This window comes from Rhinatrema bivittatum, chromosome 5 (genome assembly GCF_901001135.1).
Source record: "Rhinatrema bivittatum chromosome 5, aRhiBiv1.1, whole genome shotgun sequence".
In the NCBI taxonomy this organism is placed as follows: Eukaryota; Metazoa; Chordata; class Amphibia; order Gymnophiona; family Rhinatrematidae; genus Rhinatrema; species Rhinatrema bivittatum.
This window is the reverse complement of record NC_042619.1, coordinates 65,552,415-65,580,296: the sequence shown is the minus strand read 5'-3', so window position 1 is coordinate 65,580,296 and position 27,882 is coordinate 65,552,415. Positions and strand designations below refer to the sequence as shown.

At 39.9% G+C, this 27,882-nt stretch overlaps 1 protein-coding gene across 1 annotated transcript; it reads left to right on the top strand.

The window, feature by feature from the left end:
• On the top strand, positions 1-27,882 carry LOC115091999 (collagenase 3-like). Its single transcript, XM_029602423.1, has 10 exons — positions 1-137; positions 229-473; positions 792-940; positions 1,024-1,149; positions 13,591-13,752; positions 15,937-16,054; positions 19,316-19,449; positions 21,554-21,713; positions 25,627-25,730; positions 27,039-27,882. The coding sequence occupies exons 1-10, from the start codon at positions 18-20 to the stop codon at positions 27,137-27,139; spliced, it is 1,419 nt and encodes a 472-aa protein (XP_029458283.1). The 5' UTR covers positions 1-17; the 3' UTR covers positions 27,140-27,882.

Below are 27,882 nucleotides of genomic sequence, written 5' to 3'. Positions count from 1 at the left end.
TTTTAGAACCAAGCAAGATGTATTCTACCCTTTCAGCTGCCATCTTCCTTCTAAACTTGGCGTGCTGCTTGTCATTTCCTGTGTCCCATGAAACAGAAGAAGTAGACTTGTCAGATGAAGACCTATTCTATGCAGAGGTATTTGGTAAATCTAACACTCTTTCTGAGGCTCTGGAATTCTGCTTGGAAAATCTTGTTCTTTAATAGCAGAATTATATTTATTTTGTAGCATTACCTGAATACGATTTACAGTCCTGTGTCCAGTCCTGCTGGTTTCTTGAGAAAGAGAGGCAAGATCTCTATGGCATCGAAGCTCAGAGAAATGCAGGCTTTCTTTGGTCTGGAGGTGACTGGAAAGCTAGACGATGATACAATAAATATCATGAAGAAACCAAGATGTGGTGTCCCTGATGTGGCCCAGTTCAATTTATTTCCTAAACAACTGAAATGGTCCAAAAATAATTTGACCTACAGGTAAAAGCGTGTATGCCCCTTTCTTATCTACAAATTTCCCTGATGTTTACTTGGTTTGCTTTTATAGTAAAAAAGCAAAGGCAGGTAAATTCCAATCTAATCTTTGCTTAGATCCTAATGTCCATGAGTTGTAGTTCATAAACATTACTTCTGCATATAATATTCTATAATGGATGCGTTCTGCCTTTTTTTTTTGTCTATATGCACAGTTGATGTATGAGACTTGGAGAGAGGAGATTATCAGGAGTTTGTTGATATGCTATGTTACATTGTTCTGGCTCTATTTGCACTTCAATTTCAGTCGTATCTCTTTGACAGGATTGTGAATTACACTCCGGATCTGACGCATGCTGATGTGGACCGAGCCATCAAGAAAGCATTAAAGGTTTGGAGTGATGTGACGCCCCTCAACTTTACCAGACTTCGTTCTGGCACTGCTGACATCATGATCTCCTTTGGGACTAAAGGTACAGTAAGATGGGGACAGTGCATCTGTTTTACAGCTGCTATGGTGCCGTATGTCTGATTGTTTTCTTGCTTTTCTTTGTAGAGCACGGTGACTTTTATCCATTTGACGGGCCTAATGGTTTCCTAGCTCATGCTTTTCCTCCTGGGCAAGGAATAGGAGGAGATACCCATTTTGATGACGATGAAACCTGGTCAAGCAGCTCCAGAGGTAACCACTGTGCTTGCTTTTCTGTTCCCTCTTATGTTTGATGAAATGTTTATCACTGAGGATTAAAATAACCTGTAGATATAAAACTCATGAAGCTTCTAATAAACATATGAAAAGTTAAAAATTAATATGAATTCCTGCTTAAAACATTAAACAGTTGGACTGGGATCATATATATAGCAGTAAAGTATGTTTTATACAATGGGATATACCTAAGCCAAAATGAAGGCAGACTTTAGCCAGAATTTTCAAAGTGGATTTATGTGCATAAATCTGCTTAAAAAATTTGCAGTTGTGCGTGGAATCCTGCGTAGCATATTTGCACGAGAATAAGTGTTACTTTGTGCATGTGGATTCAGACGCATTCTTTGGAAAATTGAAAGCATGCATATAAATTCAGATCCTGCCCTGACTTTGCATATTTAATATGCACAGAAAGGTACACGTGAAATCATGTTCTGCGCATACCTGCTGGGGTTATTTTTTAAGAGCCTCCTGTTTCTATAAAATTGGGTTTAGTATGCTAAAGTGCCTTTGTAAATCACCCCCATTTATAGCTCAAAATATCAGCAAGTTCAAAAGTAAAAACTTAACATGTGACAATTTTCTACCTTTCTGCCTGGTATTTTTTTCTTTATTTTGCCCTTCTACCCTTTCCATATCTCTCCTCTTCTGCAGCATCCTCTTTCTCATGGTTTTTCACATCTCTTTTCTCTCTGTCTAATCCCGGAGCCCGATATTCAAACGGCGGATAGCGGCCGCTAGATAGCTGGATAAGTCTGTTTATTATTATCACAGCGTTACAGCACAAAATAAAATGTTGTCTAACCTTTGTTGCCTTCTTCTTACATTAGGCTCTCCATCTCAGTGTTTAACTTCTTACTATTTTATTTCTTATGCTCCATTCTTCTGTCTCAAATATCTTCCCTCTAGCTGTGTTGCCTTCTTGTATATATTGTTCTCTTTTTCTTCCTGCTCTGTCCCAGGTCCTTTGCCACCTTATTCCTCTTTCACGCCATGCGCCACTTTTCAGACTTCCTTTTGCCCTCCTGTCTGTGACCATTCCTCTTCTTCTTCTGTTCTCTTCTCCTTCTCCTTCTCTACCTCTTTGCTCTACTGTCCTCCATTATAGTAAATTACTTCAGTTCTACAATCTCTGATTTTCTTTCTTTCCTTATGTCTCGTTTCATATTTTCCTTGGCCTCTTCTCCTCTCCCTGAACTTTCCTTTGCTTATTTTCTTCAGCCCTTTCCACTTCCCCATCAGTCTTTTCACTTCTCTCTCTGCTTCCTGCAGTCTTGCCATTGCATCTCAGCTTAGTGTTTCTCTCTTGGTCTTGCAACCTTTCTCCTCCTTTTCTCATAACCTTTCCCTGCTACATCTGCCTCTTCCATTCCCTTTTCAATATCTTCACTCCAGTCAACAACTGACGTGGGCCCCAAACTGAATATCAGTTTGGTACCACGCAAATAAACACTTATTTCTAAAGAAAAAGAAAGTTTTAAAAATATTTACTTCTGTTTAGCAAAAGAAACACCTGGGGTGGGTAATGCTCTGGCCTCCATCTCCTCCTCTCTCTAGCTTTCCCGTCCCCCAGCCTTCATGTTTCTCTCCTCTTCACGTTCTCTTCTTCCTAATCTTTCACCTTCAGCTCCCATCCTACTATCTAAGCAGTTTTCTTCAAAGCCCTCCACCTCCCCTTTCTGTCTCGCCCCTGCCTGCTCCAGCTCCCCCTGCTCCTAATGGACCACAGCAGCAGGATGGGCACAGTGGCAGCACCTGGCAGGCAGCAAGAGAAGCCGGAACTGCAATGCATGCTGCAACATCGGTGGCTGAATTGTGGAAAGGAGAGGGCAGGACAAAGCGAGTGGGCATGCGCCGGCAGTAGCAGCTCCACCTCCTTCATCCTGCAGCCTCCATTTCCGTTCTGAACAGGAAGCGCTGCGGGGATGAAGGAGAAGGGGCTGCCACTGAGACTGTTAATGCGTGCTCTCTTGCTGTGCCCCTGGGCGATAGACGTCACTGCATGTCTTCTAATTCCTGTTTTGCTTGTAAGAACATAAGAACATGCCATACTGGGTCAGACCAAGGGTCCATCAAGCCCAGCATCCTGTTTCCAACAGTGGCCAATCCAGGTCATAAGAACCTGGCAAGTACCCAAAAACTAAGTCTATTCCTTGTTACCATTGCTAGTAATATAGCAGTGGCTATTTTCTAAATCAGCTTAATTAATAGCAGGTAATGGACTTCTCCTCCAAGAACTTATCCAACCTTTTTTAAACACAGCTATACCAACTGCACTAACCACATCCTCTGGCAACAAATTCCAGAGTTTAATTGTGCGTTGAGTGAAAAAGAACTTTCTCTGATTAGTTTTAAATGTGCCACATGCTAACTTCATGGGGTGCCCCCTAGTCTTTCAATTATCCGAAAGAGTACATAACTGTTTCACATTAACCCTTTCTAGACCTCTCAAGATTTTAAACACCTCTATCATATCCCCCCCTCAGCCGTCTCTTCTCCAAACTGAAAAGTCCTAACCTCTTTAGTCTTTCCTCATAGGGGAGCTGTTCCATTCCTTTATCGTTTTGGTTGCCCTTCCCTGTACCTTCTCCATCGCAACTATATCTTTTTTGAGATGCGGCGACCAGAATCGTACACAGTATTCAAGGTGCGGTCTCACCATGGAGCGGTTCAGAGGCATTATGACATTTTCCGTTTTATTCACCATTCCCTTTCTAATAATTCCTAACATTCTGTTTGCTTTTTTGACTGCCGCAGCACACTGAACCGATGATTTCAATGTGTTATCCACTAGGACGCCTAGATCTCTTTCTTGGGTAGGAGCTCCCAAAATGGAACCCAACATTGTGTAACTATAGCATGGGTTATTTTTCCCTATATGCATCACCTTGCACTTATCCACATTAAATTTCATCTACCATTTGGATGCCCAATTTTCCATTCTCACAAGGTCTTCCTGCAATTTATCAGAATCTGCTTGTGATTTAACTACTCTAAAACAATTTTGTATCATCTGCCATTTGATTACCTCACTCGTCGTATTTCTTTCCAGATCATTTATAAATATATTGAAAAGTATGGGTCCCAATACAGATCCCTGAGGCACTCCACTGCCCATCCCTTCCACTGAGAAAATTGTCCATTTAATCCTACTCTCTGTTTCCTGTCTTTTAGCCAGTTTGTAATCCACGAAAGGACATCACCACCTATGCTATGACTCTTTAGTTTTCCTAGAAGCCTCTCATATTGAACATTGTCAAACGCCTTCTGAAAATCCAATATACCACAATCTACCGGTTCACCTTTATCCACATATTTATTAATTCCTTCAAAAACGTGAAGCAGATTGTGAGGCAAGACATGCCTTGGGTAAAGCCATGCTGACTTTGTTCCATTAAACCATGTCTTTCTATATGTTCTGTGATTTTGATATTTAGAACACTTTCCACTATTTTTCCTGGCACTGAAGTCAGGCTAACTGGTCTGTAGTTTCCTGGATCGCCCCTGGAGCCCTTTTAAAATATTGGGGTTACATTAGCCAACCTCCAGTCTTCAGATGATTTTTATGATAGGTTACAAATTTTTACCAATAGGTCTGAAATGTCATTTTTTAGTTCCTTCAGAACCCTGTGATGTATACCATCTGGTCCAGGTGATTTACCACTCTTCAGTTTGTCAATCAGGCCTACCACATCTTCTAGGTTCATTGTGATTTGGTTCAGTCCATCTGAATCATTACCCATGAAACCTTTCACTGATACAGGTATCTCCCCAACATCCTCTTCAGTAAACACTGAAGCAAAAAAATCATTTAATCTTTCCGCGATGGCCTCATCTTTTCTAATTGCCCCTTTAACCCCTTGATCATCTAAAGGTCCAACGGACTCCCTCACAGGCTTTCTGCTTCGGATATATTTTAAAAAGTTTTACTGTTGAGTTTTTTGCCTCTATGGTCAACTTCTTTTCAAATTCTCTCTTAGCCTGTTTTATCAATGTCTTACATTTAACTTGCTAATGCTTATGCTTTATCTTATTTTCTTCTGTTGGATCCTTCTTCCAATTTTTGAATGAAGATCTTTTGTCTAAAATAGCTTCTTTTACCTCCCCTTTTAACCATGCCAGTAATCATTTTGCCTTCTTTCCACCTTTTTTAATGTGTGGAATACATCTGGACTGTGCTTCTAGGATGGTATTTTTTAAACAATGACCACGCCTCTTGCACACTTTTTACCTTTGTAGCTGCTCCTTTCAGTTTTTTCTAACAATTTTTCTCATTTTATCAAAGTTTCCCTTTTGAAAGTTTAGCACGAGAGCTGTAGATTTGCTTACTGTCCCCCTTCCAGTCATTAATTCAAATTTGATCATATTATGATCACTATTGCCAAGCAGCCTCACCACTGTTACCTCTCTCACCAAATCCTGTGCTCCACTGAGAATTAGATCTACAATTGCTCCCTCTCTTGTCGGTTCCTGAACCAATTGCTCCATAAAACTGTCATTTATTCTATCCAGGAATGTTATCTCTCTAGCATGTCCTGATGATACATTACCCAGTCAATACTGGGGTAATTGAAATCTCCCATTATTATCGCACTACCAATTTGGTTAGCTTCCCTAATTTCTCTTAGCATTTCACTGTCCGTCTTCTGGCACTCTGCTTTTTGTGCTGCTTCAAACATTGGAGGGAGGGGGGATAATACAGGTGTAGGTGGAGACTAAGGGGCCCCCAAAAATGACGAGGGGATCCGGGACTGCCAGAAAGGGTCTAGCTCCTTCTCCTGTTGAAGGTTGTGGTACATCACACTGCAGGACAGAGATAGCAAGGCACAAACAATGAGGAAGCTGCTCGTAAAGCTATTTTATGTTGTTTAAATGATGAATAGCTTTCCTCAGTCCAACATATGTTCAGATTCTGAGTAGAACGACTAGATAAATTTGCAGTGTGAAGAAAAGACAATGAATGATAAAAAATGTAATTAAAATTGTGTTTAAATTAAGTTAAAGTTGCAATAGTTTTTACAGAGTGATTATACTAAAATTAACAAAAACTAACAAGCAAATTAAAATATTAGAGAAAACACCTCAATTATTAATCAATATGACTTAGATGAAAATTCAGATCTGACTGAAAACACATCCTTCAGTCCCACTGGCTTAAAAAGACTGTGTTGTCATATTAAATGTCTCATGCTATCCCTATCCTCATGGGAGCTGCAAATAATTGTCATCTCCCATGAGGACAGGGCTAGCTTTCCTCCCTCTGTGTTCAACTCTCTCTCAGGATAGATATGGCTAGTGATGGGAGGCTCCTCAGTTCAGCTAGTCCGTAATTTAAATATCTGACTCTTTTCTAGGGAGAGAGAGACAACGTATTTATTTATTTTGCTGCTCAGAATTATTTTCTCACCAGATCACCAAAATGGAGCTCCTAGCAGTTACAAATATCTCAGCATGATGGAGGAATGCAAACAAAAAACCCCAAAACATAGTTGCACTAGTGTTCAGACAGTTAGAATCGGATTAAGGGAAAATGCTAGGGCATGAGTTAGAGTTTGGCTCTCTGTTTCACCTTGGGCGAGTTAACTTTTTAAAAAACTTCCCTGTGCCCTTGGCACCCTGAAGGAAGCAAGAAATTAGATTTAATCTGACTCTTCTGGATCAACAAATCAAATTATTTTTTATCATATTTATTTATTTATTTAAGTTTTTTTATATACCAACATTCAAGACGGTGGTCCCATCATGCTGGTTCACAAGAAACAGGGGGGTGAAACTTACCATTTAACAAAAGTGCAGAAAGCAGTTACATCTAACAGGAAAACCAATAACTTGGAATGAGAAGGGAAATGAAGATTAGATAGTAAAAATATATGTATAAATAACATTGTGAGAGGTGGCTATTAACGCTAATACTAGCGTAGCTTGTTGCATGAAGGGGGATTAGATGGGGTTGGGAGTTAGGAACGGCCTGCGTGAACAGCCACGTTTGAGTCTTATCTTGAATGTTGAGATGTTGGGTTCCATTCTAAGATCCGGGTGGAATATGGAGTTCCATAATGTTGGACCGGCTGTGGAGAATGCCCGATCTCTAAGCGTGATGTGTCTGGTAGTCTTGGCTGGAGGTACTTGAAGTGATCCTTTGTAAGCATCTCTTGTCGGTCTTGTGGAATGGTGTAATCGGAGGGGAATATGGAGATCGATTGGGGCTAATTGATGGATGTTTTTGAAAATGGTGAGAATGGCCTTGTAGATTATTCTGAAGTGGATGGGCAAGCCAATGGAGGTCCATCAAGATAGGTGTTATGTGTTCTCTTCTCCTGGTGTTGGTGAGTATACGGGCGGAGGCATTTTGTACCATTTGTAATGGTTTGGTGTGTGATGAAGGGAGACCAAGCCATGATGGTGTTTTGCAATAGTCCAGCTTTGCGAAAATGATTGATTGTAGGATCGTTCTGAAGTCATGTGTGTGGAAGAGAGGTCGTATTCTTTTCAGCACTTGGAGCTTGTAAAAGCAGTCTCTGGTGGTTTGTTGATGTTAGCTTTCAGGTTTAGGTGATTGTCAATTTGAACTCCTAGATCTCTCACTTGTGTAGTGCTTGGTACGGTAGGATGAGTGTATGTGATGGAGCTGTTTTTCTGGAGTGATGAGTAGAAGTTCCGTTTTTGATGAATTTAGTATCAGGTTGAGACTTGTAAGAAGTTGTTTGATATTTTGGAGGCAGGATTCCCAGTGCAACATTGTTTTTGCGAGCGATTCTTCGATGGGGATCAGGACCTGAATATCGTCAGCGTAGAGAAAATGTTTGAGATTGAGGTCAGTGAGAAGTTTACATAATGGTAAACAGATAAATGTTAACAAGGTAGGAGACAGGGATGAGCCCTGAGGGACTCCTACGGCTGCGGGGTGTAGAGAGGATTCTTTATTATGAATCTTGACCTTATAACCTCTGTTGCTGAGGAAGGTTCTGAAACCATGATAGGGCAGTGCCTGAAATACCTAAGGCTGATAATTGGTTGATGAGAAGGGAGTGATTGACCGTATCAAATGCAGACGAGAGGTCGAGTAGTATCAGAAGGAAGGCTTGTCCTTTGTCTAAGCCTAGGATGATTGTGGTCAGTCATAGAGATGAGGAGGGCTTCCGTGCTTAAGGTTTTACGGAATCCGTATTGTGATGGAAATAGAAGGTTGTTGTCTTCAATGTGGTTTGAGAGTCGTGAGTTACCAATTTTTCCATTATCTTGGCTATGAATGGGAGGTTAGCTATCGGTCTGAAATTGTTAGGATCGTTTGGGTCGAGATTTGGTTTTTTGAGAAGGGGTTTGAGTGAGGCAAGTTTGAGGTTGTCCGGGTAGAGTCCTTGTGTGAGGGAGCAATTTATGATGTCTGCCAGGGATTTGGAGATAGATTCTGGGATTGCTAGTAGTAGTTTGGTTGGGATGTGATCCAAGGGATGAGAGGATGGTTTCATTTTCCTAAGAATTCCTTGGATCTCAGCGGATGAAGTTGTGTCAAGTATGAAGTATGAAGTAGTCCGTAATTTAAATATCTGACTCTTTTCTAAGGAGAGAGAGACAACGTATTTATTTATTTTGCTGCTCAGAATTATTTTCTCACCAGATCACCAAAATGGAGCTCCTAGCAGTTACAAAATATCTCAGCATGATGGAGGAATACAAACAAAAAACCCCAAAACATAGTTGCACTAGTGTTCAGACAGTTAGAATCGGATTAAGGGAAAATGCTAGGGCATGAGTTGGAGTTTGGCTCTCTGTTTCACCTTGGGCGAGTTAACTTTTTAAAAAACTTCCCGGTGCCCTTGGCACCCTGAAGGAAGCAAGAAATTAGATTTAATCTGACTCTTCTGGATCAACAAATCAAATTATTTTTTATCATATAGTCCTCTTGCTGCAAGCTATAATTATCACTTACTTTGGGAAATGATCACTTCATTTAAGACAACCCTATTCGACATGGTAATCCAGGGGAAAGAATAAAAAATATACTATAGGACGAATTTTCACAGCATTTGCATGCGTAAAATGAGCATATACTTGTGTAAGTAGCCTGTACTTGCGCAATAGCTATTTTATAAGGATCAAATGTATGTGTATACATTAAGGGGGGATTTTAAAAGGGTTACGTGTGTAATATATGTGCGTAATCCTTTTAAAAGCCTCCTGCGTGCGCCAAGCCTATTTTGCATAGGCTCGGCGATGTGCGCAAGTCCCGGGGCTTGAAAAAGGGGGCAGGGCGGGGGGTGGGGCCGGAACCTCCAGGCACAGCGGCCATTTGCTGTTGTGCCCAGAATCGTGGGCCGGCTGTTGCCAGCACGCGTAACCTACGTCTGCCCGGAGGCAGGCACAACTTCGCGAACAAAAGTAAGGGGGGTTTTAGATAGGGCTGGAGGGCGGGTTAGGTAGGGTAAGGGAGGGGTAGGTGGGGGGTGGCGGAAAGAAAGTTCCCTCTGAGGCCGCTTCGATTTTGGAGCGGCCTCAGAGGGAACAGGGAAAGCCATCGGGGCTCCCCTAGGGCTCGGCGCACGCAAGGTGCACAAGTGTGCACCCCCTTGCACACGCCGACCTCGGATTTTATAACATGCACGCAGATGCTTGCGCATGTTATAAAATCGGGCGTAGATTTGTGTGCGCCGGGTTGCACGCACAAATCTACACCCGCCCCTAAATTTTAAAATCTGACCCTAAGTTTTACATGCACTTATACATGCAAAAAAAAGGGTCAGTCTAGGACCATTCAGGGTTGGAGCCAAGTTATTCATGTAAGTTGTAATTTTGGTAAGACATGCGCAAACATTTAGCAACTTGTATAACTGATATCAGACTTGTTAATTGTGTGCTAATGCCTGAGTGGGAGGTCTGGGTGAACTGGGGGAGCTCAGGCTGAAGAACCAGGAGGGTCTCAATGACATGACTAGGTGAATTGGTGGGAGAATTGGAAAACCAGTCATTTCAATTCCCTGTGCTTGTTTTTAAATTATTAACTTCTGCACATAAATCGGGTTTTACTCAAGCAAGTCCTGCTTTGTTTATGCATGGAAAATATATGCATGTATATTTTTTAAATTGCTGGGAAAAGGATGTGCTTTCAATGCATTGTATGTATTCGCACATAAGCATATTGTACATATGTGTGCATGTTGCAGGTTAGAGATAGGCATGTTTTATAATATGTGTGTATCTGATATGCATGGGTTATAAAATATTATCATAGATCTTCATACAGCCATATACACGTATATATGGAGCTGCATGGAGTTGTTTGAAAGTTATCCTCTTTGGGGTTAATTTTCTAAATGTTATGTGCATAAAAAGGAGCATATATGCACATAAGTAGCATCTACTCACGTATTCCATATTATACAAAAGTAAAAAATATGTGCACATTTTCATTTTCATGTGCACATATACACATATACAAAACTGGCAGTCTAGAGGCTTTCCTGGGCAGGACCAACTCTTATGCATGTAAGTTGCTATTTTAAATGACACGTGTGCATACATCTGCCAACTTACTTGCGTATTTTTACACCTGCTAATCATCTGGCATACATAATATTAAAGGTGTTATCGTGTGCTACTGACTGGGTGGGAGGTCTGGGTGAACTGGGGGGAGTTCAGGCTGAAGAACCAAGAAGGTCTTGATAACCTGGAGAAGGACTGGGGAACTGGTGGACTAATTGGTAAACCGGTTAATTTCATATACATACGCATGCTAAAACTGGCCGGCTTATGCGTATAAATCGAAGACTGCATAAGTCCTAGTTTACCCGTGTATGTTTTTAAAACAAGTAGAAAAAGGTTGTGCGTTCAATGCATCGATATACGTGGTTTCAATGCACTGCGTGTATTCGTGTGAAAACCTACATACATGCATATGTTGCGGGGTAGAGATACGCATATTTTATAACAATTGCTTATATCATATGTGTATGTTATAAAATACTTGCATAGATCTGCTTGCGGTCATATATATGTGTGTATATGTCACTGCACGCATTTGAAAGTTATTCACCCTGCTTTTAATCTAATTCTGCAATGCAGAGTAATACAATTCTCTCTTTACCCCAAATGTGGTGATCACCTTAAATTTCTTTGATTTAGAACTTTTTTCCTTAGAATCTAATTACATTCTCAAACCTAACAATTTCTTCTTCTTGCTTTGATTTTACTTAGTGTTGTAACACTGACTGCCTCCACTGGCAAAATGTTTCATGAGTTTACCACACTTGGAGTGAAGAATCTCTTCCTCTGAAGGTGGTGAAATCTATTTCCCTTCAGCATGATAAAATGTGCTTTGTAATATTTGTTAGTCCTAGGGAAAGTTAATTTTCTGAAATATTCCTTTTCTTCTCTAAAGAAAAAATAGCGCTAACTTGGGTAATTTTCCAGCTTAATAAGCCCCGGTCATCTCCTTTTAGCAAGCCTTTTTGAACACTTGAATAACCTTTATGGAATTGGGTGCCCACAATTGATTTCCAATTCCATATTCTAAATGTGATCTAATTGACCGTGATAATTGAATTAATTTTTCTTATTCTTTCATGACAATGACCAGCACAAATATAGCTGATTAATTTAATGCAACATGTAGGGACATTTATCAAAATGCTATAAGGCGGTTTCGCATGTGTTAAGGCGTTTTTGCATGCGTTAAGTACCTTTAACGCATATGAAAACCCCTTAATGCATGCGAAAACGCCTTTAATGCATGTGATAGCACCATAACGTATGGTGCGATGCAAATCTGAAAAAGAGGGGGAATTAGGGGCGGGAGTGGGCTGGGTTTACCGTTTTGCGAAGTCTTATCACACGGCTTTAATGCCGATTTTAGCTACACCTTTTTCAGTAGCGTTAATCCGTGCGATAGGTTGCGTTAAGGTTTTATCACATTTTGCGATGTGTTTGTATGTAGGAAATACCACAATTCTGGCACTTATCTCAAAGTGCGAAAAAGTTATCGCAATTTGTGGTAACTTAGCGCTTTGCATAGGTATTAGCGCAAATTGCAATAAACTGCCTATTACCATAAAACACGCCCCTTTTTCTATCATAGGAGATAATTAGTGCATTTTGATAAATCAAGGCCATGGGTATTAAATATTATTACTTTGGAAAACTGATTTATATTTTGGAAAAATAAAATTGCATTGAAACTTTATTAATGACATTTATTATGAATTTGATTATAGTACTGTATAACACTTGAAACATCTGAAGGAAACTGTATGTTTGATGTGTCAGATTGGCTTAATCACAGTGAGGTCCATATTCAAAGCATTTAGCTGGCTAATTCAAATTAGTTGGCAAAATGAATATTTGGGCAGATTACACACGCATTATGGCATTATCACGTGTGTTAGGGCCCTAACGCCTATGATAACGCCCTAATGTGATTTGAAAAATGACCCTGTTAGCCGGCTAAATAAACTCCTCCCAGTTACAACCCCAGAATGCCCCTAACTTCTCCAGCTAAATTCTAGCCAGTTAATAAGTTAGGTAGCTAGAATTTAGCTGGAGAAGTTAGGGGCATTCTGGGGTTGTAACTGGGAGGAGTTTATTTAGCCGGCTAACAAGGTCATTTTTCAAATCATATTAGGGCGTTATCATAGGCGTTAGGGCCCTAACGCATGTGATAATGCCATAATGCGTGTGTAATTTTCGCATCATGAGATGTGTATGCAAAATTTGAAAATTTAGTCAAAGGGGAGGAGTTTGGGTGGGGTTTATGGAAATGAGGGTGATAGCATAATGCATGTTATTGCCCATTTTAATGCTGGAAATGACTATACCTTTTTTCCTGCTGTTAAGCTGTGGGATATGCCTGAAGTGGGATTTGTGATAATTATCACAAATCCTGTTTTAGGCAGGAGAGGGGAGAGAGAGTGGAGGAGTGTGGAGTGGAGTAGAGAGAGAGAGGGAGCCTCTGGGGTAACCCATGTATTAGTCAACTATTTATACCACTGTAGGAGGGTCAACTAGTAACTTGGGCTGAGGTTTTGGTGGTGGTCTAGGGTTTGGGATCCAGATTTAAATGCACAGTTAGAGGTACGAACAGCACAGTACACATCAGTGAACATTTAATGTGATTTGGAATGAGGAAAGTAACATGAGATTTCTACAATGTACTCTTGCCTTAGCTTGATAGCACCTAGGTAGGCAGTTTGTACCTCTGACTGTGTAATTAAAACTGGCCCCCAAACCCTAGACCACTATCAAAACCTCATCTCAAGTTAATAAGTGGCCCTCCTACAGTGGTATAAATAGTTGATTAATATTAGACCCTTCTAAAGAGTCTTTCTCTCTCTCTTGTTGATAATTCAAATAAACTATATGTAGGTTTAATGCTTAGCTTTGTCAATTGACTGTGGTTTGATCTTGTTTTCCACTACTTTTTTGCAGGATATAACCTCTTTATTGTTGCTGCACATGAGTTTGGCCATGCTTTGGGACTAGATCATTCCTCTGATCCTGGAGCTCTGATGTTCCCTGTTTATACATTCACTGAAACAAACAAGTTCTGGCTTCCTGATGATGATGTCCAAGGGATCCAATCACTATATGGTGGGTGTGGCTAAAATATGTAAAAATTCAAAGTCAGACATGAATCAGGCAAATTTCATTCAGGTTCAAGTTTAACAAAATGTTTTGGATTTTCCTCAGCTTCACTGGAAAAATATATCCATATTTAACACAGTGAATTTGGGAAAAAGCTACAAGATTCAATGCAGATTTGTCATATTGCAGGAATATGCATTGAATGTGAATTCTACAGACACTGCAAATCAGTTTCAGATGCAGATTCACCAGTTCATAGAAACAGCATGAACCTTTTAGTGAAAAAAGTTTGGCAAACTAATTTGATGAACTACAAATGTTCTTGGAATTTTGTTGAATTCATTCAGAAACATTTTTTTAAGTTTGCACACCTCTAGATGTGCTCACTTGCTTTTCTGTGAGTTTTGCATGAACAAAAAATGCATTAAAATATGAAATTGTGTTAATACTAACCATAGGACTAATTATTATCATATGTCTAAGAGTACAGAAGACATTTCAATATTATTATGATTTTTATATGAATTCCTATTCAGGATAACTTAAAAAAATAAAAATGTTAATGCATATACATTTAAAAAGAACACAGAAGATTCATGAAAAAATGAACTACTGAAAATGCACCAAATGTAAACTAAGCAGAAGAAAAAAGAGAAACAAGTGCAACTGACCTCAAAACTGAAAATGATTAGAGGCAGCAAAGAAGGAAAACCACACAAGGAATAGATGGAGAAAGGCACAATTTGGAAAAGGCAAAGTAGAAAGCACCTGAATATACAATACAAAGCTCAATCACAGAAGACAAGCAAAAGGAAATATGACACCAAAAGATGCATATATATTTATTATTTTTGCCACTTATAGAGAACTTTACAAAAAATTACATACAGCTACAATGAGCTGCTGTCCCAGAGAGCTAGTAATGAACGTGATTATCTGACACAGTGGGGCCGATGCAATACAGTGTGCTCAGCCGAGTGCACTGTATAACCCGCAGTCGGACGCGGGTTAAATAGGCGCTAATCCACCTCCTAATGCAATAAGGGGATTAGCGCCTATTTAACGTGCGACCGACATGGAGTGAATGCGATAGCACTCATCACATGCAGATAGCGCTCATCACATGCAGATGAGGCTATTACTCATTCACTCTACATTAAAAAAAAAAAGTGTGCATCCCAGATGCACATTTAGCTTTCACGTATTAATGCTTGCCTGGAGCAGGAGTTAATAGCTGAGCGTGTGTAAAAGAAGTACAGAAAAGCAGAAAAAACTGCTTTCTGTACTTTTTAAGTAAAAAAAAAAAAAAGGAAAAAAAATACCTCCGCATATGGCCGGTTATGAAAACCGATGCCGAGTTTACCGGCATCGGTTTTCGTAACCGGCAACTGCCGCGGGTTTGTGTTAGCAAGGAGGCGTTAGGGGCGTGCAAGCTACCCTAGTACCTCCTTGCTAGCGCAACCCCCTAATTTCCATATAGCATGGTGCCCCTCTTGCGGGTGCCATGACACATTAAGTGCTGACTTTTCAGCATCCGCTTTTTTTTGCATCAGTCCCAGTGAGAGATAAAATGAATGATGTTTTCTACTTCTCAACCACTTCTCAACCACTTAACAGCCTAAAGGGCTCAAAAGATGCTAAAGATATCATCCATAGGTGATTCTTTGGCCACAGTGAGTGTATCAGCAACTCTGCGACTGGTAGTATTAGCCCCATTTACAAGGCTCCTTTGGTGTCCTATGCCAGTGGTTCCCAACTCTCTCCTGGAGGTACACTTAACCAGTTGGGTTTACAGGATATCCATAATAAATAAGCATGAGATAGATTTGCATAGATTGGAGACCCAGGTTTTGCAAATGTATCTCATGCATATTCATTGTGGCAACCCTGAAAACCCAACTGGTTAGGTGTGTCTCTGGAAGAGGCTTGGGAAACACTGTCCTGTGCCTTTCCTTCTTCCTGAAACAGAAAGGGCTGATGGGAGATGTAGTTCCTGTGACCTACTGAAGTCAGAACTAGAATTGTACATTGCACTGCTTGCTATGCCAGATGGTCAAAGACAAGGGTGGCAGGCAATACAATAAAGGTAGGCTGGGAAAGAAGCCAAGACTGCCCAGGCAGTACCTTCCATGCTTGCATGATATATAGGCAATTCCAGCATTAATACGCAAACCTGACATATTGTTGCAGGGCCAGGGGATCAGGATCCATATGCAAAACACCCCAAAACTCCAGACAAATGTGATCCAGAATTATCTATTGATGCAGTCACAGAGCTCAGAGGGGAAATGATAATCTTCAAAGACAGGTAAGATGTGATACTAATGGGGCCCAAACAGAAAGGATTCGTGCTGGAACATGGAGTTAATGGCACTGCAAATCTAGGCATGGGTGTTTCACCTCTGTTTCTATTGATGCTGCGGAAACAGGCCTAGGTTAAATGAGGTTATAGAGAGTCTGGCAACACTTCTGGATGTGCTCCAGTACAAATAATGATGCCAGTGAATGTATCCTAGAACCAGGAATCTAATTATAGTTTGTAGCTGAGGAAGGCAAAACTTTCTATGTAACCAACTTTGGAAGTATCTGCAGATTTTTAGAAGTCAAAACCACAACAACATGCCTACTGTAAAGAAAAAAGAACACATTTTGGAAGTGAATTACTTCCATCCACTGATTTTAGATTGGTTTTTTTTTGCTTGGCAGTTTCCTGCTGTTCCTTTGGGATTTCAGCTCATTTGGAACCAGTCGCCTTTTTATGGGCAACTAGCCAGGGCTCTCCCCTTATTTTATGTTGTCTTCCAGCTTGCTTATACCAGTCCTTGCAGTGATGCTGCTCAGTCAGACTGTGGCATCCTCTGGAACATGGTAATCCGGACCTTGAGTCTAATCACCGGTGTGGGGGGAGGTGAGTTTCAAAGCAACTTATGCGCATAAAACTCTGTTTATGTGCTTAAAATGCACTTTGAAAATCAATGGGGTTGAGGGGTTCATACATAATTTTACAAGGCGTTCTGAGGGGATGAGTTGGGGCTGGAAAAGTATTTATTTGCAAGCTCTCACTTTTTGAGAGTATGTGCACGAATATATACGGATAAAGTTACACCTGCTCAGGAGCCAGTGCATCTTTGTGTGTGTATGCCCACAGGTGTACTTGGTGACTCCGTGACTTTTCAAAACAAACCTCTGAGCGTAAGTCAGCTTTGAAAATTTGTGCTATAGCCTGCGAATAAACAGTGCCTGCAGACTTTGGCCCTATGCGAGCTGTTTGAAAATTACTCTCTCGGAGAGAAACTTTAAAACTGTGAACAGTGTAAAGTCTGTGGGCACTTTTACCCACAGGCTTCACGATGATTTTCCAAGGGAAATAATTCTCCCTTGGAAAATTGAGTCACATTTTTCAGTAATATTTTGTGTGTATGCACACAAGTGTTTGCATGTAAAACACAGTTTTATGCATGGAAATAGATATGAAAATTGCCCTCTGCGTGTCGTCATTGATCAATGCTTTGGACATCCCTCCCCTCCAGGGCTTATAAGCACTGTCTCTGTAGCATCCTCAGTCCCAACAGACCCAGAGAGAAGAGCCCTGGGCCAAGAATTCAATTCAGATTTTCAGCAGCTCAGAATAAAGTCATCTGAAACCTGCATAGGATTATGACACTGTCGCAGACCTTAGAGAATCCGGCGGTAACAGGGAGCGGGGGGCGAAGTGGGGGGGCGGGCCTGCGAATCTCCGTGATGTGATCGCTGCCGGCTTTCACACCCAATAGCGCCATCGTAAAAGGTGGTGCTATTGGGCATGCTACTGGCAGCGAAAAGGGTTCTTACTTTTCGCCGCCAGCAAAGTTTCCGCCGCATCCGCCCCGACGACACCCCGACTCATCCTCTTCTGGGGCAAACTCCGCCTCGACTCCGCCCCGATCTAACTATTGCACGCGAAAAGTCCCTTTTCGTGTGCGATACGCTACGAAAATGACCCCCTAAATCATTGCCTATGGCTTTTGAAAATTGCTACAGTTATGCCACTGAATTGTCAATAGGTTTTATCCATGATAAGTATTTATTTATTTAACATTTTTATATACCGGGATTCATGTAAAAAATTACATATTATATATCATGATAAGTGCACTTAATACGGGCAAATGGGCTTTTGAGAATTGCTGAGATAGTCTGTTACATTTCCATGCAAAATGCCTTTGAAAATGACCTCCATCGAGAGGAGGCAGTCCCAGAGGTGTATTTTATTTATTTATTTATTTTATAACTTTTATATACCGGCATTCGTAAAAAACATCATGTCGGTTTACATGTAACTGAGAAAGGAAATTACAATGATAGGTGGAGGAAAGATAAATAGTTAGGTTGGTTGAGGAAAATGGCACACGGAGATTGCATTTTCAGATCTATGCATATTATATGCTATTGAAAAAGTATCTGCTGAAAAAGCAGGGGAAAGTGTATGCACTTCAATGCAGGCAATTTGGAAGTCGCCCCTTTAAATACTTCAGGCTAAAGCCCCTGTATATTGTCATGAGATTTCATTTTTTTCTCTTGGATGTCATTTATTTATTTATGATTTTCTTTTTTTATTACACCCTTAAGCCCCTTCAAAGTGGATCACACTCAGGTACTGTAGACATTTCCTTGTCCCCAGAGGGTTCACAATCTCATTTAGTACCTGAGGCAATGCAACTTGGAAGTGACTTGCCCAAGGTCGCAAGGTGTGACGGGGGATTTCAACCCTGGCCTCCCTGGCTGCTTTAAGCACTAAGATGTAGCCCATCTATATGCCTTCTTGGACTTTAGGCTCATTTGTAAAAAGATAAGTGTTGCAAACTTTTTTATTTTAAAACACAAAAAATACTTCCCTCAAAAAAGATGGTCTTGCGTAAGACAAAACGCTGTTGATTTTTACACAGCGTTTTCAGCCCAAGCATAATGGTCTTTCTCATTATGGCGCCTGATTAGAATATGAGGACATGAGGAGGATTTGAATTATTTACTATATTATTTTGATTAACATTCTTTACCACTGTATTTATTAAACAGTAATAAATAACACAAGTCTTCTAACTTAGGACTAAATGTACTAAAGGATTTTTCTCTATTAGAAAAATACTTAGTACATAGGGAGAGCAACTTTCAAAGCCATTCATGCGGATTTACCTGCATTATTGGCCCCTTTGAAAATTTCCTGCCTGGTATGTATATAAATTTACATGAAAACATGGATTATGTGTGTAAATTTATGCACATACTGGGAGAGGCATTCCAGGTCAGAGTCAGGGTGGGGGGTCCAGATTTATGTGTACACTTTTTATTTTTAAAATATATTCATGTAAATTCTGCTGGAAAAAGTACCTGTGCATATCACAGGTACAAGTCTGTGCAGGTGCTTTTTCCAATTCAATTTTCACAGGAAACATTTTCCCTTTGAAATCTGATGCAAATTTTGTAGGAGGAGACTTTACTCTTCCTCGCAGTCTTAAAATTGCCCTCATGGCCCTTAGACTAGTATACTGGGTTATTTTAAATAGTATTTTATATTTTTTCTTTTTAATAGGTTCTTCTGGAGACAACATCCTCAGATGACCGAACCAGAATTTGTCTTAATTAAATCATTTTGGCCAGAGCTTCCAAACAGGATTGATGCTGCTTATGAATATCCCGGCAGGGATAGGATATTCATATTTAGAGGTCAGCCTCAAATTCATAAAGTAGTTTAAAAAAGTCATCAGTTTTTCATTGTAATGATACCACTAAGCAACGTTAAAGGAACTTTGTACTAAAGGTCCGTGCACAAAAATAATTGCGAGATACACTAAGAGGTCAGTATTCAGATTGTTCGGCTAACTTTAAAATTAGCAGGACAAACTCTGGGTTTGAAATTTTCCCCCTATTTTGACTGGGTAAATCATTGCCTGCACAAATTGCCTGAGGCTACACTGGGGGAATTCCCAGGCTTCAGTTTCACTTTGCCTGAGAGGTGCACAGTATCAGAAGTGGTCAAAGTTAGCCAGGCAGATTGGTTGAATAATGAACAGGCCATAAAGTTGCTAAATATCTGGATAAAGATGTCTCAGGTAACTTAGCAGCTCAGTGGGATTTTGGAAATGGACTTCTAAGGCCCTAGTGTGCTCACTAAATCAAGGTCAGAAAACAGATGTAAGTACATGCAGAAATTTGTGCCTACCCACACGTAAATGAAGGAATGTCAAAATCAAATATTCAGCTGTACAATTAGCTGGGTAATTGCAGCTGAATATCCATTCAAAGATAATTGAGTCAATTCACCTAGTTATCTGCTCTGTGGTTTTTTTTATTTGTTTGTTTGTTTAATTATTTATTTATGTTTACAATTTAAAAAGTTAGAAAAATAAACTTTGTAAAAAACAAACTGAGGGGTACAATTGAAGGAAAACATAATAGGAATTCTAATATACATGAATAAAGTGTAAACAATTTCCCCTCAGCAACTTAACCAAAAGTAAACTGGGGGAGCCATCAGTAGTAATGGGAGAAATAGGCAATTAGAAAAGAAAAACCATGAATAGCATGATATTTTCCTGCATTAATCTGCTATATATCCCCTGCTGTCTCAGTCTGGGATTCAATAGTCACATTCCTGGAATATAAAAAAGAGCATAAGTGCTCTGACAAAGAAAATATAACAATCTCGATTATAGTAAGGGGTGGAAAACGCGCGTCCAACCCCCCCGAAACTAATAGCACCCGCAACATGCAAATGCATGTTGATGAGTCTATTAGTTAGTCCCGTGCAATACAGAAAGTAAAATGTGTAGCCAAGCCGCACATTTTACTTTCAGAAATTAACACCTGCCAAAGGCAGGAGTTTATTCCGGCGAGCACCGGGAAAGTGTACAGAAAAGCAGTAAAAACTGCTTTTCTGTACACCCTCCGACTTAATATCATAGCGATATTAAGTTGGAGGCCCTAAAAATTTAAAAAAATAAAAATCTGCCTGTGGCCCGCGGGTTGGAAAACGGATGCTCAATTTTGCCGGCGTCCATTTTCCGAATCCGTGGCTGTCAGCGGGTTTGACAACCGACGCCGGTAAAATTAAACATCGGCTGTCAAACCCGCTGACAGCTGCCGCTTCTGTCAATAAGGAGGTGCTAGAGACACGCTAGTGTCCCTAGCGCCTCCTTTTTATCGCGGGCCCTAATTTCCATACCTTTCCTTAGTGAATCGCGCGCCCAGGAGAGTGGCCTGGGCGCGCGTCGGGAGAGTGGGTGCTCGCCGGCTCTCCCGCGCGTTTTACTGTATCGGCCCGAGTGTTAGCAAACCCTTCCTCCTTTCCTGGGTGACTTTGGTTAAATCAGGAAACATTCTCACAGGCTGTCCTAGAAAATTAGCATTCATAGCCTTACTTAAATCAAATTCTGACACAAAAGAGATCAACAATGTTAAATGTTCAGAAACTTCCACATTAGAACTTTCAAGAAAATTAGTCAAGTTAGACATTTCAAAAGAAACAGGAGAGATCTGAAGTGGCCATTGATCAGAAGGAAAAAAATACTTTCTCTGTGGGTTTTTGAATTGACCTGTATGTGTTTTTGGGTGAGCATGCGTGCTAATCCCACATACATGCTATTTTTTGCATCTACAAGCTAAAATTTAGTGCATTATCTATTAAGCGTGTTATATCACCTTTCTGATACCTTCAGCTAATGTACTATGGATCTCTTCCTGTTATCATTTTTTTTTTATAATTGTGCAGTTTCCTTTTATTTTTTTGGTCATATGAAGTTACGTTACTTTCATTATCATTTTTAAACAGGGAGAAAATTTTGGGCTCTCAATGGATATGACATACTTGAAGGCTATCCCAGGAAAATTTATGAACTGGGATTCCCTAAGTCTCTAAGAACAATAGATGCTGCTGTCCACATTACAGACACTGGGAAGACACTTTTCTTCTCTGAAAGCACATACTGGAGGTATGAGACAATATAGGAGCTACAGTATATTATTTTCCTGTAAAGGTCAGGTCACATGCAGGACTTTTCTGTATATGTATATATTTGCTTCTGGTTACAAATCTCACTAGTACTAATCATATATAAATAAAGTAGAAAGTCCTTTCAAATAAGACTGCTTTTATACAATATATCCCACTAATGTCTGATGATATCTTGTTTTCTGCAGAAAAGCTCTTCTAACAAATATTGTCATGACCTACGTTATAAAACAATATAGACTGGAATACATACAGCGAATCATCCTGATGTACAATTGCATGTAGACTTGAAATCAGAAGGAGGTGGATTTTCAAAAGGTTTAGTCAGCTAACTTCATGAGTGAACTGTTTAAACCTCTGCTTTAAAAACTGTTCCACCACTGACCAGATAAAGTGACCTCCTAATTCACCAGGTGGCCACATTTGGGCAATCATAAAAAGAAGCAGTTCCAAAGGCATCCCTGGAAGGAGCTTAAGATTTAACCAGTTAGCACCAATCCCCTAAGCTAACTGGCTAAATTTAGGTGGGAAATCTCAGATGCATAAATTGCTGTGCTAAATCTAGCCAAATATTGAATGATTAGATTAAAGCATACTTTCAGTTTGAAACCTAGCTGGTCAGGTTTGGCTGAAAATTTGGGCTAAAGATTACCAGCAAAAACTAGTCAATTATCTTCGCTGCTCAATGACTCTTTGAAAATTGACCCCAATTTAATATCTAAAGTGTAAAACGAACAGGCTTAGCAGAAGTCCGAATCAGGAGACAGTCGGTAGCGAGGTCAGGCTTAGTAGAGGTCGGAATCAGGAATAACAGGAACACAAGCAAAACCGTGGGCAAGCAACAGGACACATGACTAGAGTGAAGACCAGTTGCCAAGGCGAGTCCTGATAGTCAGGGCTCACCTAAAATAGGCCTCTGAACTGGTGACGTCACAGAGAAGGGCCGGCAGCTGGCGTGTCGTGGGCCCTTTAAATATTTTAGAGAAGCGCATGCGCTCACCTGGGAAGCCAGATACGAGAGGCTGACGACGGCAGCGTTTCTGCTGCGCCTCCAGGTTCTACGGTCGTGGACAAGACCACAAAGAGGAGAGCAGTGCAGAGAGCAGTGCAGACAGCACTCCCCCTGCCCTGCAGTGGAGCCAGAGACTGCCCCTGGTAGGGCGGCAAAGAAGGTGCGGAAGACCAGTTGCGAGCTCTGCGGCCGGCTGACATAACAGCCATCAATGGTAGATTCCTCCAGAATTTTGGCATATCTACAAAGGGAAGGGTGATTCAGTGGATTATAAGAAGATGTATGCGTTGGCTCCTTCTATTTCCCCTCCTGCATTTCAGAAAATGCAAAATGTATCTTTCAGACTTTATCATCATATATCTGGGAGGCAAAGACCAGGGAAAATAGAGGCTTATCCTTGCCTAACAGCATTAGGAATGACTTGAGCTGACTCTCTGTTGAGTGGCCCCACACCTGTATTGGTTGGTCCGTAATCATACATCATCTTCAGATGGCAGGAAGCAGTTGATGGGGATAGTACTGCTCTATGTTGATCAGCAGGTCGCCAACACCATGTGCTAGTGTGGGCCCGGGGACCTCTATAATTACCATGAGTGGACAGATGTACATTGACAGGAGCTCTATGTGCGGGATGGATTTCATTTGCCAGACATAGATAATGATTTGTTCCTACAAGCCTTGAGGAGAGGAATTTCCTCCCTAGGTGAATAAGCTGCAACTTAATTTGGGGGGAGGGGTTCCCTTTGTGCTCTGCCAATCTGCAGCACACCCTGGAGATGCACATGGGGAACTCTCTGTAGAAGGGTCACCAATTCTAATACTAAGGGAAAAGGAAAGTTTGGGGGAATAGTAGTTAGGGGACATTCCAACAAATGAGGATGGGCATGGCTAGGGCCACCTTCTTAGTGAGAAGATCATTGATCTAGACAAGATAAACATTAGACCCAGAGGATTGGACCTTGATGACATTGTCTGGTCAGACTGTGGACAATATGAGAAGAGGCTGCTAGGCTTGCTATATGGCGGCTTGCCAAGTATAGCTGCAACCTCTGGGACAGTATTAATTGTCAAGGGTTGTGGGTGAAGTGAGATCTTGAGCAACCTGCTAAAATGGTTAAGGAGACATGATTCTAATGGCACTTCCTAGTGATCTTGAATAGGCAAATCCGACTTGGCATCCTAATTAGATTTCCTTGTTATGTTATCTAATAAATGGCTGTCATCATTAAATCCAAGCTGGTCTTTGTTCTCATTGTTTTGTGCAAGGCAGTCAAGCATGTGTCATGGCTGTCCCATTTAATGGGCAGTTCCCCAGTGTGGATGCATGGGTGCTGCCTGTAACAGACACCCCCATGCATCTGGCTGATGAGGGCAGCCATATCTACCCATCGGTGTTTTTCTTACTGGTGGTTTGGAGAATGGCAGATTGTGAGTGTGCTATTACAATAAACAAACAACAAAGAGTAGCTCTGCGAACCTATCAGCTCAAAAGCCAAAATAGAACAAAAGGTATCGCCAACTTTTTTTTCAAAAATGCTCTTCACCATCAGCCAAACAATATTATAAAACAAATATTGTAAGAAAATGGGACCGCATCAGCAAGCCTTAGACGACGTGCTCAGTAACAACACCAAGCCGTCCGGTCTTTTCAATCATTTGCAGCCCGTGAAGATATTATTTTGCAAAATACACCATCCGGTGTTATTCAATCGATATTATTTGTGTGAATGTTTATATATGCCCTTTCAATAAACCTTATGGTAGTTGTAAAGATGACTCTTGTGAATTCAGAATAAATGACTCGACAGCGACTGTGTTTCGCAGCCACTAGACTGCTTCATCAGGAGTCAATGGTGTAACAAAGAGTCTGTTCCAAACGGGACGCAAGGTCTCCAAAAGACCCACTCTAGTCCGGCGTTGAGAAAGAAGTCTTATGGAGACCTTGTGTTCCATTTGGAACAGACTCTTTGTTACACCATTGACTCCTGATGAAGCAGCCTAGTGGCTGCGAAACACGGCCGCTGTTGAGTCATTTATTCTGAATTCACAAGAGTCATCTTTACAACTACCATAAGATTTATTGAAAGGGCATATATAAACATTCACACAAATAATATCGATTGAATAACACCGGATGGTGTATTTTGCAAAATAATATCTTCACGGGCTGCAAATGATTGAAAAGACCGGATGGCTTGGTGTTGTTACTGAGCACGTCATCTAAGGCTTGCTGATGCGGTCCCGTTTTCTTACAATATTTGTTTTATAATATTGTTTGGCTGATGGTGAAGAGCATTTTTGAAAAAAAAGTTGGCGATACCTTTTGTTCTATTTTAGATTGTGAGTGTGGCTCCAGATGTAAAGAAGAGACTGCTAAGTCTGATGTGTGGTGGCCTGCCTTCTATGGCTCCACCCTCTGAGACAGTATTACTTGTTATGGCTCACGGGCAAAGTGAGATATTAGGTGACCTGCTAGAACAGTTGCAAAGGCAAGATTTTGATGGTATCACCTGGGAATCTAGAATAGGCAAACCTGACTTGGCACCCTAATTAGATTTCCATGATAGGGTATTTAATAAATGACTGTGACCATTGAATCCAAGATGGCCTTTGTTCTCATTGTTTGTGTTTTGGTCAAGCAGGTGTCACGGTGTCACAGGTAAAGTCCATCTTCTACCAAAAAAAGTCATCAGCACTGTGTGTAATGCAAGTTTAATGTTTGTTCCTAATTCCCCAATAGATAAAAATAGCTAAGAAGAGTATGGGAATACAGATGTTTTAGTATGTGAACAAAGAAACTATAGTGGAGAAAAAAGAATTGTTTTTCAGGAGTAAAAGCATCATAATGCAATATTCTGGTTTTTTTTATTGCTTTTTAAAGCTTTGATGAAGAGACGCAAACTCTTGACAAAGGCTATCCAAAATTAATAGAAGATGAATTTTCAGGAATTGGTGATAAAGTAGATGCAGCCTATCAAAGAAATGGTAAGTTCATGTTTCTTTTCTTTTTTTCTTCAATTATTAGTTGTAGCTTGGGTAAAGACGTGAGGTTGCCATTTAAGCAATAGCTCAAATTCTATATGGCAGAATTAAAAAATGTAGAAAGATTTACAGTAACAACATTCAGTAATTGCTGAACTATGCAAAGCAGAAAGGTGATTTAAACATATCTACTGTATATTCATTATTTGCAAAAGGCTAACATAGTTTTTGATTCGTTTCTGATTACCAGGTAATTTCTGCATCACAGTACACACCGGTGAATCTCAATTTAAAAAAAGTCAGAACAATTAAACATTAGAAATACTAAAAGTTTTATTCCCAGAAAATGCAATAGAAGAACTGTACATGTGAATGGATAATAACAATAGGCATTAATACATGATAGTAAGTATTTTATTACAACAGCCTTAGCCCGGTAAAGCATGAGGTCACAGAACTGCTCAAAATTTTGAAAAGGACAGATACAATACATGCAGGGATATACAGTAGAGTGACTTACTACTAATGATAACTTTTATTGATTTGCTTTGATTTGGCAGTTTTGTCCTATATTTTTCTAGGTGTGTATATGCTGATAATGGCATGATAAAAGTAGCTCCCATCAATCAATCAGTTATATTGTATCAATTAACACTTTGCTCCTATTCCTAAGGAGAATTTTGCCATAGGCAAAGAGTAAGAGAATCCCATTTAAAAATAGATCCATAGTCATATCTGAATTTATCCTATGTACCAGGGAAAGAAAGTTTCATAAGGAAACTATAGTATAGCTAGGTACCTTCATTTTCAGTTTTTATTTTATTTTTGCTGGGAATTTGTCAGTATTTATAACAAGAACCAAAATGGGAGAAATCCAGTGGGAAAAAAATGACTTGTCATTTTTCTGGGTAAATATATTTTTCTTGCTATAATAAATACTGATAAATTCCTGATTAAAATAAAAGAAAAACTGAAAATAAACGTCCCTATGTACAACTAATAGAAGTAAGCCATAAGCATTGGAGTAAATTTTCAAGGGGGATTTTCAAGTAAAAATAGCATATACGCATGTAAGTAGCAGGCGCTCGCAGATATGCTATTTTATAAATGTTGAACATACAAATGGAATATATATCAGATTAATTAATTAATTAATTAATTAATCATTATTTAATGCCTTGTTTTATTGTAAATTATATTATGCAGAAAAATAAATATTGTTCAGCCTTACATACCAAAAAGCAGTCCCCAAAGTATCTGTTTTGATCAAATGTGATTTGTTATATAATTGGTCTTTTTTTTTTCTCTTAGGCTATATCTACTTTTTCAATGGACCAGTGCTTTTCGAATATAGCATCTGGAGTAAGAGAATTGTTCGTGCCATGAGAGCAAACTCCATATTACTGTGTTAGGAACATTATAATAGATTTCTATTACATTGATAGTTTGTGGATGAGCCTCTGGCATATGGAAAATACTACTATGAATACAGAACTGCAGGAGGGAAAGCATATGGTTCTGTGCACATAAGCACAGCTTTGGTTAGACATCAGTTAGTCTGTACTGACTAGTTTTTAGTAGTCTGGAACTGGATAATATAAAAAGGGATAATACTTTACAAACCACTGGCATGTACAAGAAGTTTTAAAACCTTTTTTTGCTTGACTTTGTGTGATCCTCAGTTTGATACTAAAGGATTTCTAGGAACATTAATTTTAAATAATTTTTAATCAGTTTTTAGATGTCTTATAAATACTGTTGTATCCTTGAGCTGAGTCATGTTTACATTCATGGTAACATAGTAGATGATGGCAGAAGTAGACCAATTGACCCATCCAGTTTGCCCAGTTTTTTGTCCACAGTGCTGAGGATATATCCCAGCTGTCAGTCATAGAAGCTTCAAGTGACTGCAGGTATTGCAAAAACTGGATGGGCAGTGAAAATGTTAAAAAGTCATGTTTTAGTAAAATTCATTATGCATTGCCTTTTGATAACATTGTTAAATTATGCCATGTTGTCTTTATATTTAATATTTTTATACAACTTTATATTTATTTTGAATGTCATGAGAACAATGTGTTTTGTTGGTATTTGTAGACCATGAGCCAGCAAGATTGTTTCTCTTCTTTGTAATAAACTTAATGATTTTAATATA

Bases quoted from the DNA above. Each gene is read 5' to 3' on its own strand.
- LOC115091999 (XM_029602423.1), top strand. From the start codon at position 18: ATGTATTCTACCCTTTCAGCTGCCATCTTCCTTCTAAACTTGGCGTGC. The intron at 19,450-21,553 runs GTCAGCCTCAAA...ATTTTTAAACAG, and splicing joins TAGGATATTCATATTTAGAG to GGAGAAAATTTTGGGCTCTC. The intron at 21,714-25,626 runs GTATGAGACAAT...TGCTTTTTAAAG, and splicing joins TCTGAAAGCACATACTGGAG to CTTTGATGAAGAGACGCAAA.